At 36.0% G+C, this 11,010-nt stretch overlaps 1 protein-coding gene across 1 annotated transcript in view; it reads right to left on the bottom strand.

Annotated features, from left to right (window-relative positions):
- INPP4B (inositol polyphosphate-4-phosphatase, type II, 105kDa) overlaps positions 1 to 11,010 on the bottom strand; it is a 702,969-nt gene that overhangs the window by 241,555 nt on the left and 450,404 nt on the right. The window contains exon 13 of the mRNA XM_006887014.1: positions 7,721 to 7,898. Coding sequence (XP_006887076.1) covers positions 7,721 to 7,898 — 178 coding nt within the window. The remainder of the gene's footprint in view (positions 1 to 7,720; positions 7,899 to 11,010) is intronic.

The following is an 11,010-nucleotide window of genomic DNA, read 5'->3' as shown; positions in this document are numbered from 1 at the left end:
GGATGAGTGTGTTGGAGACAGTGAGATTGGCACAGGACAGAACAGAGTTTAGGACTGTTGTACATAGGGTCGCTAGCCTATTGCTATGACCTGTCCCTTGACGATTGCCTTAGCTGTATTCCAAAGGTTTTGGTATGTTGTATTTTCATTTTCATTTGTTTCAAGGAATTTTTAAATTTCATTTCTTTACTTCTTTTATAATGCAATTGTTTTCTAACAGAGAGTTATTTAGTTTCTACATGACTGATTTTGTAAGATTTATGCTCCTGTGGTTAATTTCTGGTTTTATGGCATTGTGATTTGAGAAGATACTCTGCATTATTTCTTTTCTTTTTCTAATTTTTTGAGGCTTGATTTCTGTCCTAATATGTGACTGATTCTGGAGAATGTCATATGCACTTAAGAGAGTGAATTGAGTTTTAGTTGGGTTCAGTACCCTGACTGCATCCACAAGTTGTAGTTGGTTGATTGTATGTATAGTTTAGGTCATCTTCATCTTTGCTGAGTTTCTTTAGAGTTGACCTATCCTTTGATGATAGTGGTGTGTTGAAAACTCCTACCATTATTGTGGTGTTTTCTATTTCTTTCTTCAATTTTGTTAATCATTGTTGTATGTATTTTGCAGGTCTATCATTTAGTGCATAAAAAATGATCAAAGTTATATAATGCTCTTCTTTATCTTTGATGGTGATTTTCATTCTGAAATCTATTTTATCAGAGATTAGTATTGCCACTGTTGATTTTTTGAGGTTGCCATTTGCTTGATATATTTTTCCCCCCTAGCCTTTGATTTTGAGTCTTAATCTTCTTCTTCTTTTTTTTTTTTTTCCTGTGTCTTTGGTAGGAAACATATTGATGGGCATTGGGATAGGGGTTTGGTTTTTGGTGGGTTTTTTTGTTTTGTTTTGATTTTTTTTATTCAATTCTGTTACTCTTTTTCTCTTAATTGGGGAATTTAGTCCATTCACATTAAGTGTGATTATTGTCAGGCCAGGTTTTACCCTTGTCATTTTCTTTTGCTTCTTTTCCTGGTTATTATGGTCCATTCCCTTTCCTTTGGTATGTCTCCATATGAAGGACTTCACTTACAATCTCTTGTAGTTTTGATTTTGTTTTCATAAATTTCCTAAATTTCTTCTTTTCTACAAAGGATCTAATTTCTCCTTCATATTTGATGGAGAGCTTTGCTGGGTACAGGATCCTTGCTTGGCAATTGTTTGCTTTCAACTTTCTGTATATGCCATCCCTTTGTCTCTAGCTCACATAGTTTCTGCTAAGAAATCAGCACTTAATATAATTGTTTTCCCTTTGTAGGTGACTCTTTGCTATTCTTATACTGCTTTTGGAATTCTTGTCTTTTAATTTGGAAACTTTGAGTATGGCATATCTTGATGGTTTTCTTTTTTGGTCTAAACTATTTGATTTTTGCTGTGCTTCTTGAATGTGGATGTTCCCATTCTTCAGAGTACTTGGAACGTTTTCTTCTAGTACTTCTTCCAAAATTTTCTCAGTAACTGCCTGTTCTGAAATTCCAAACTTATTTATGTTGTTCTTTTTGATGTCATCTCAAATGATTATAAAGTTTTCTTCATTTTCTTTATGTCTCATCTCTGATTTTTCTTCTAGTATGTTTCCAGTGAGGCTTTTGTCTTCTAGCTCACCAACCTCTGTTCCATCTCTTCAGTTCTACTTTTTGTCCCACCAGGTTGTTGGATACTTCTGTCATTTCAGTCTTACTATTCTGGATTTCATTTTCATTTTTTTTTCTGTTATTTCCAGTATTGTGCTACCCTCTCTGTTTTGTGATAATTTTTTACGTTCTTGTACCTCATTTTCTATACTATCAATTCTTTTTTGCATCTGTTACATTTTCTTCCACAGCTGTTCAAGCTGTTCCTTATCAATATAGTTCTTCTAGATTGTTGCCGCTGAGTATTTGCTTTCTTTATTATTTCTTCCATCATTTGCATCTTCTTCTTGAGCTGTTCAAATAACTCCATATTAACATATTTCTTCTGGTTCTCTCTATTTGGGGTATTCATTGAGTCTCTCTTTTTTTTTTTTTTTTTAGGAAAATGGCTCTTTTGTTTTTTCATGATGACTGAGGAGAACTGCTGCTCTCTTGACATTTATGTGAGTCTTTTCTTAGTAGATGTTAATTTGTTTTAACTATACAGTGGCCCAGAGTCTGGCAATGTTTTGTGATGGACCTTTATATTTATGCTTTCTTCTTGGGAAGAACAGTCAACCTGGAGAGGAATGACTATTAGATAGCAGTGTTTCCCCCACTGTGTGTAAATGGCAAACCAGGAAGCCAGTTATTCCCTTCCAGAAATGGCATCTCCTCCCACCTTGAGCTACCTTGGTCCCTTCCACTTGAGCTTTCAGTGTCCTTCATGGTGTACCTAGACAGCAGAGTTTCTCCAAAAGTACTATGGGCACCACACACCTTTCACCTGCACTATGCGTCTTTCACACATGCCACTTATCTTCCACCTGCACTCTCTTTCTTTCCCTTTTTATATGCTTGCTTATTGAACATGGAACAAACTCATCCTGGTGGTTCAACATTCAACCAAATAATAGCCAGGTTAACAAGGTGATTAGTAACATTAGGGAAGAGGATTTTCAACTATCTATAGTTAAAAAACAAAGCAAAACAAAAGAGAAAATGAATGCCCAGAAATAAAACCCAGGATAAAAAGAATAGATAACAAAGAACAATGAAAATTATAATTACAGAAGGAAATGAATATTAAATTATTAGCAATTAATTTACTTTTTTAAAAACAAAATGTAAATGAAATATTGACTGGAAAATCATTTTGCTTGGTAAAATTAAATCACACAATAAAAATAATGCACATGAAAAAACAGTCTCCAGTTTTAAAGGCTAATAGATTTATTAGTAGATAAAGCTTATTGACTCAGTAGAAAAATAGAGGTAAAGTTGCAGGAAGAATGAACTAAAAGAGAAACAGTAGCCTCCCCCAAATCACTGCAGGAAGTTGCAAATGATGTGTGAAAAGAAAACTCCTTGCTGAATAAATAGAATATAAATATTGCTCCGTAATCACTGTAGTGATGTGCTATTTGCTAACATTTTATGATTAGATAGAGTCTAGAAAAGTCTTACCTCATCCATGAATCCCCAAAAGAAACTAACCAAAACTACACAAACATACACACACACACACACACACACACACACTTACTGTATCAACCTCTTCTTTTGTTTTTTTCATCTATCCATAAAGACATATTTATCAACTAAAATTACAACAGGTAAATGTTTCTAAGGAGTCTGTCTAATAAAAGAGAGGTGAGAAAGTGTACACTAGGAGAGAAAAAAAAGATAGAACAAAACATAATTATTACATTCTTACATGCCCAATTAAGAAAAATTTTGACAACGGGACTTGGGTTTGAATTCTAGATTTGAGTCTATATATATGAGTTTGCACTTTCATTTTAACATTCCCTAATTTAATCTTTTACATTGTGAAATTAAAGAATATGTACTCCAAAATTACTAAGATTGAGTGAAGGAATATAAGATGTTAATGTCTTATCATAATATTTCACATAGGAATGAGTATTCATCAAATTTGGTTAATTTTCTCCTTTTTTCCTCATAGGAGGACTTGTTCTGAAATGGAAGAATATTCTGTTTTGACCTAGAAGTTCTGAATTATTAGTTTTTGCTATTTAGATTTTTTGCTTGGGCTTCTGAGTAGAATCTTAGTTAACCTTTCTCGATAGAAATCTTAGTTAAACTTAAATGTGAAAATATTAATTTTTTCCTATGAGAAACAAATTTAAAGAGAGTATTTTATTTAAAATTTAAATGTCAATATTATTAACACAAAATCAAATATCTGACTTTAAAAAATAACAGATAATGAACATTCCTTTTTCTATGAATGCTTCATGTTGTTGCTATTGTTAAGTGTTGTCAAGTTGAACATGACTTGTAGTGACCTTATGAACAAAAGATCAAACTTTGCCCTATCCTGCAATTTACTCACAGTCTCTGACACGCTTAAGCCCATTGTCACAATCACTGTGTCAGTCCATCTAATTGAGAGTTTTCCTTTCTTTTGCTGACTCTCTATTTTTCCAAACTTAATGTCTTTTTCCAAGAACTGGACCCTCTTGAGAACATGTCTAAAATATGTGAGAAAACATTTTACCATCCTTTCTTTCCTCTATGGAGTACTCTGATCACACTTTCTCTAAGAAAGATGTGTTTGTTTCTTTAGCAGTTCATGGGATATTCAAACCTTCTCACTAACACTATAATTCAAAAGCATATTTTTTTCCCTTAATCAATATCCAACTTTCACATGCAAATGTTGTTGTTGTTAGTTGCCCTTGAGTGGAGTACTACTCATAGTGACCCTACAGACAGACAACAGATCTGAACTCTCACCTCCTCCTGTGCCCTGATACATTTGAGCCCACTGCTGTTATGACTATGTCAATCCATCTCATTGAAGGTTGAAAGTCTCCCTCTCCTTCACTGATCCTCTACCTTTCCTAGCATGATGTCTCTTTCCAAGGAGTAGCCTTTCCTAGCAACCTGCCTGAAGTATGTAAGATGAGGCTTCATTATCTTTACCTCCAAAGAGCATACTGGCTGCATGTTTTCTGAGATATATCTGTTTATTCTTTTGGCAGTCCATGGGATATTCAGTGCTCTTCATAGCAAGTGACTGAAAAGAGTCTGGTTTGGATCAGGTGCACCTTAGTCTTCAAACTGACATCATTACTCCTTAGTAATTTGCAGAGGTACTTGACAGAGGACATAAAGCATTATGTCTCCTGACTGCTGTTACTAAGGGTGTTCATTGTGAATCTAAATGAACCTAAGTGAATCTTTTCACCATTTATCATGATGCTTATCAGTCCAGTGATGGGAAGTTTTGTGTTCTTTATCTTAAAATACATATTGAAGGCTATAGTCCTTGATCTTCTCTAGCAAGTGTTTAAAGTCTTGCTCATTTTTATTAACTAAGGTTGTGTCATCAGCATAACACAGATTGTTGATGAGTCTTTCTATATTATCTTGATGTCACACATTTTTCTTCATAGAGTCCAGCTCCTTAAGATTCCCCCCCCCCCAGTAAGCAGATTGAATAGTTACAGAGAAAGGATACAACACTGGGCAAACCCTCCCCTAATTTTAAACCATGCCATGTTTCCTGCTCCATTCAGAAAACAGTTTCTTGGTCTAGGTATAGCTTTTGTATGAGCAAAATTAAATGTTCTGGGATTCCTATTATTCTCAATGTTAGCCATAGTTTCTTATGATCTATGCAGTCAAATGCTTTTGAATAGTCAATAAAACACAAATCCCATTCTTCTGGCATTCTCTTTAGCCAAGATCTATCTGACATCAGCTAGGATTTCCCAGGTACCATGGACTCTTCTAAACCCAGCATGAATTTTGGCCAGCTCTCTGTCAATATACTGTTCTATTCTTTTATGAATGATCTTGAGCAATATTTTGATTTCATGTGCAATTAACAATATTATTGTTGTTGTTATGTGCCATCGAGTCACTTGTGACTCATAGCGACCCTATGCACAACAGCCCTAAACTCTGCTCTGTCTTGTGCCAATCGCACTGTCTCTGTCACTTCCATCCCAATAACCCCAGTCACCAAATGAATCCACCTCATAGAGGGCCTGCCCCTCCTGCGCCGTCCCTTTACCCTCCCCAGCATGATGTCCTTCTCCAAGGACTGGTCTCTTCTTACAACATGTCCAAAGTATGTAAGATGGAGCCTCAGAATCCTTGCCTCTAAAGAGTCGGTTTAACCCTTTCCAGGGTGAATCTGTTTGTTTTCTTGGCAGTCCATGGTACTCTCAATACTCTTCTCCAGCACCACAGCTCAAAGGCATCAATTCTCCTTCTGTCCTCCTTGGTCATTGCCCAACTCTCTGATGCATAACAAGTGATTGCGAAGACCATGACCTATATCAGATGCACCTTAGTCTCCAGAGAGACACCACTGCTCTTCAGTACTCTGGAGAGGTCCCTAACAGCAGACTTTCCCATGGCAATGAACCTTTTAATTTCCTGGCTACTGGTGCCAAGACTGTTGACTGTGGAGCCAAACAAACTAAAGCTGTGAACAATCTCAATCTCTTCACCATTCATTCTGATGCTTCTAATTGGCCCAGTGGTGAGAATCTTTGTCTTCTTGACATTGAGCCTCAAGCCATATTGGAGGCTACAGTCCTTGACCCTCTGTAGCAGGTGCTTCAAGTCCTCCTCAGTTCATCAAGCAGGGTTGTGTCATCTGTATAATGCAGATTGTTGATAGATCTTCCACCAACCTTGACCCCGCATTTGAGATAACGGAAAATATTATGACTTGGATCAAGTACACCTTACTCTTTAAACTGACATGAAGAATTATACTCTAAACTTGTTCCAAAATTAAAAACTAGGAGTATTATCTTTGAACAGCTTCTTTAGGAACATACACATTGGGAATGTTCCATAATTAACCTTAAAATGTCTTCAGAATACAGAAGTGAAGGATGAACATATTAAAACTCTACTCCAAAAATACCTGGTTTTACATTTAAATCAAGTCAGAATTTTTCTATCATAGTAACATTCACTTATATTATCAAGGTTCTGACTCATACAAGACTCCATTCAGTTTCCAAGCATTTAAATCGCTATGGACAGAGACAGACCCTCATTACCCTAAAAAGTAACTTGTTAATTAATTAGAACAGGTGAACTTTCCATTAACAACACAAGACATAATACACTATACTGTCAGAGTTCTTTCTATATCATAGATTTTGCCTACTTATTTATGGAAGTTGGTTTTGAACATCTACAATGTGCTAACCAATACAGAATACTCTTCCTGCCTGCAAATTAAGTGCAATTCCCATTGAACAAACTGAGGATTAGGTTCCAGTACATTTTAAGCAATAAGGAATACTCTTAGCAATGTTAGGTACCTTTTCACTAGTTGTTGTTGTTGTTAAGTGCTGTTTTTCCTAATAGATGGTTGCTATATACAGCAAATTGAGTGAACAAAAAATAACCCCACACCACTCCCACTCATAAGAACAGGGAGCTCTGATGGCATAGTCTATATGGAATTGGGCTTTCAGTCCAGAGGCCACACCCTTTGGCAATTTGTATTCATAAGTGACTCCAAAAAAGGTCACATACAAGAAATGGGTAATCTTCTCCCGTGAGATTGAAGCCTCAGAAAACATGACAGAGAGTCACCGAAGAATTGGTTGTAACATGAGGCCAATGAGAGTCTGGTAAGGATCCACATCAAAGTTCCACTTTCAAATGAAGTGGCATCTCTATTTATGTGTAGCTTCATCTGCATAAAAATTAGGTGATCACTAGAGGAAAATAATGTTAAAAATCTAATTTCATTTGTTAACAAAATCACCGGCCAAAGAAATTCAATGTTGTCATGAGAAAGAAAATAATACCCCAACCACTAGCAGGCTTCATTCCGACCAGGAAGGAAAAAATAATGTTCAGTACGATTTGAAAAGAGAATGGGGCCAATTCATTTTGATCCTATGGCAATACTTTGAAGCTTACTTTTTAACTTAATCTATTTTACACTTCCAGATGTTACGAAAGGCAATGTATTCAGAAATCAGCACCAATAGGGATTTGGCTGTTTCATTTCCCACACTGTACTGACAATTTGGATCTTACTTTTTCTGAAAGCATCTTTAAAGAATTCTTCAAACTGTCTGGAGAATGTTGGCTTGCAGAATTAAGCAGCAGGTCTGCATGGGTTGCTATCAGAGGTTGTAGTTGATTGATGTTGCTGAGAACTTCTTTTGCTTTGGCTGTGTTTTCAGGTGAATAGTAAATAAACTGGTATTCGGTACTGTAACAACAAAGATAAAGGCAGGTTAAACAAAAATGCAGAAAGCTCTTGCAGCTCATAACACCAGATGGAAAATGATAAACAGAACTCGAAATATCACTACTTCCTATCAAACAGATAAATGTTCCAAGAGATATGTTTCTGGTAGTAAATATTTTCATGTTTTGATTGGTTTGTGTTACAGGTTTATTAGGGAAGAACTGTTACAATTCAGTATCAACAACAATTCAGGATGCAGTTCCTCAACAAAGATAGCCACTTCTCAGTCCCATCTGCAAGTATGTCCCCTTTTAGCCCCATGGGATCCTCAACCTACCTCTGCCATGCACAGGCTACTGTTACAGAATTCCACCAATAAATGCCTAGGGACCTACAGGCATTCAGCTCATTTAGTTCCATGTACTAAGGGGATTTCCTCAAACATGGCCAAGGCACTTCTTAAAACTATAAAAAAAATTCATTTACCAAACACTAAGAAGTTTCTCTCTATCAAACATTAATACTAAAAACAAATTATTAATTACTAAGAATATCCAGAGCAACAAAGAAACTCAAGCAACAAATTCACTGTCTTCAAACTAGTTATGATTCATAGCAACCCTCCTTCAGATTTTGAAGGCTTTAAGTCTTTATGGGAGGAAACTTTCCTTCTTTTTCCCATCAAATGCCAAATGGATTTGAACCATTGAACTTTCAGTTAGCAGTCCAACATGACGCATTATGTCAAAGCATGAGGTTCTATGTTCAGGCTAATCTAATTACAAACCTTGGATTTACATTTACTAACTAGGTGACCGCAGGAAATCTTCAATTTTCTTATCAGGAAAATAGATAATTGTATTAGTCAGTAAGATTAGAGATCACTTATGTGAAATACTAAAACACTTACTTTCACAGAGCAAGCATTCAATATTGTAACGATATTTTGACTCAAGATACTCTGGAGGGAGCAATTTTTACAGCCAAAAAGTGAAAGAAAATAAGTTATGACAAAAATATATCTGAATACTTTAATTGGATAGCAACAGGACATTTATAGCACAAACATCTCATGATTTTATGTGGCATAATCAGTAGTGTGTTGTGTTACTAACCAAGAATCATACTATGGCATTTTATCAGCACCCTTTCTATTTGCTATGATTCTGAAAGCTGGACAATGAGTAAGGATGACATAAGAAGAAGTGATGTCTTTGAGCCGTGGTGTTGGGTAATATCCCCTGTACTTTCAAAGAAGACATAGGTGTGTGTTTGAGAAAGTGAAGCCAGTAGGCTTCTTGGAGGGGGTATAGCTCAGTGATAGAGCATATGACTTCAGAATGCTTCTAGGAGGCAAAAACAAAAAAGCTTTATCTCATATAGTTCAGCCACGTTGCTAGGAGACACTCTTCCTTGCAAAAGGACATTATGCTTAGAAAGGTGTAAAGTCAGTGGGAATAGAAAGATACTTAACAAGCTGGATTGACACAGTGACCAGCAATGAGCTCAAGTGTGTCAGAAATGATGAGGATGACACAGGATTAGGCAGAGTTCAGATGTATTGTTCATATGAGTTGTACTGTACTTGAGGTTATCTAACAAAAATAGCAACAACAATTTGTATCTTATGATCATCCATCTAACTTGTAAAGAATTATAAAATTATTAATTTCTGAATTACTGACTTTCACAGTCATCATCTAAGGAAGGATCAATCACTAGGGAGTAGAAAATACAGTAAAGCAACTTATAGGAAAGTCAGAGAAGGCAGTACAGCAAGGAAAGGCAAAAGCGGAAACCACAGCAAGCAAAAATAGAATATCAAAGCTGGTACATTCCCAGAGCACGCACTTACACGCTTTTATACTCAACTGTTGAAGCTATTTTCACAATAACTTCCAGCTTGAATTGAGGTTGTTGAGGTTTTTTTTTCTTTTCCGAAATTTGCCTGTTATTTAATTTCCATAACTCCATTTCTAATTTTAATAATTGGGACCCATTTTAAAAAATTAACATTTTGGAAATAAATATTCGTACTTTTACACTGAAGATTTTCAAGGACAGTATCTTCACAGGGACATTATACTTTGGAAATGTATAATACATTGGATATTATTATTACTTGCAAAATTATTATTATAAGAAGTATCTTTGGCTGCTTGGGCTATTTAGAAAACAGAGTTAAGAACTCAATGAGTAGTATGAGTTTTAAAGGTTAAGAAACATGTCACCAGTAAGACACTGCACTGCAATCCCAGAGGTACGTGAATCAAATCCACCAGACGCTCTGCTGGAGAAGGAGGGGGCAATCTCCTCCTGTACCAGTCAGATCTGATTTGATGGTACATGTAAAAAATAATACAATAAAAATAAAAAATTTTAAAGAAAGAAACGTCATCAGTCTATGAAATACTTAAAAAGATTTTTCTCACAATTTCTTACTTAGATTATACATTTTTAGTTTCAGAAATAGAATATTAAAAGAAATCATACATTGACTATTCACTATGTATCATTAATGCAAATAACAACATGAATGGAAAAACTCACGAGACAGAAATCCTACTTTGTTAAATTGTTTGTTTTTTACTGACTCAGACCTACTACATGCTTTTGTAAGAATATATACTCATTCACTCATTTATCACCCTCAATTCAGTTATCACTCATTGCTGACACTTTAGTGAGTTTTCAAAGGCTGGAAATCTTGGGAGGAAATTCCACTTTTTTCCTTAGGAGCAGCTAGTGGATTTGAACCACCTACCTTAAGGTTGGCAGTGCAAACCATTACCTGCTGTTAAAAGTTTTAATAAAACCATGATCAGAGATGTTTCCCTACTCATCTACACTCACATTGTTGTTGTTGTTATGTGCCGTCGAGTCGTTTGTGACTCATAGCGACCCTATGTACAACAGCCCTAAATGCTGCTCTATCATGTGCGAATTGCACTGCCTCTGACACACCAATCCCGATTACACCAGTCACCGAATCAATCCATCTCATAGAGGGTCTTCCCCTCTTGCGCCATCCTTCCACCCTCCCAACCACGATGTCCCTCTCCAAGGACCTGTCTCTCCTTACAACATGCCCAAAGTATGTCAGACAAAGACCCAGAATCCTTGCCTCCAAGGA

The sequence above is a fragment of the Elephantulus edwardii genome, unplaced genomic scaffold (genome assembly GCF_000299155.1).
Source record: "Elephantulus edwardii isolate Elephantulus edwardi_28Jun2011 unplaced genomic scaffold, EleEdw1.0 scaffold00053, whole genome shotgun sequence".
Lineage (NCBI taxonomy): Eukaryota > Metazoa > Chordata > Mammalia > Macroscelidea > Macroscelididae > Elephantulus > Elephantulus edwardii.
Note: the sequence above shows the minus strand (reverse complement) of the source record. Positions and strands in the feature narration are given on the sequence as shown.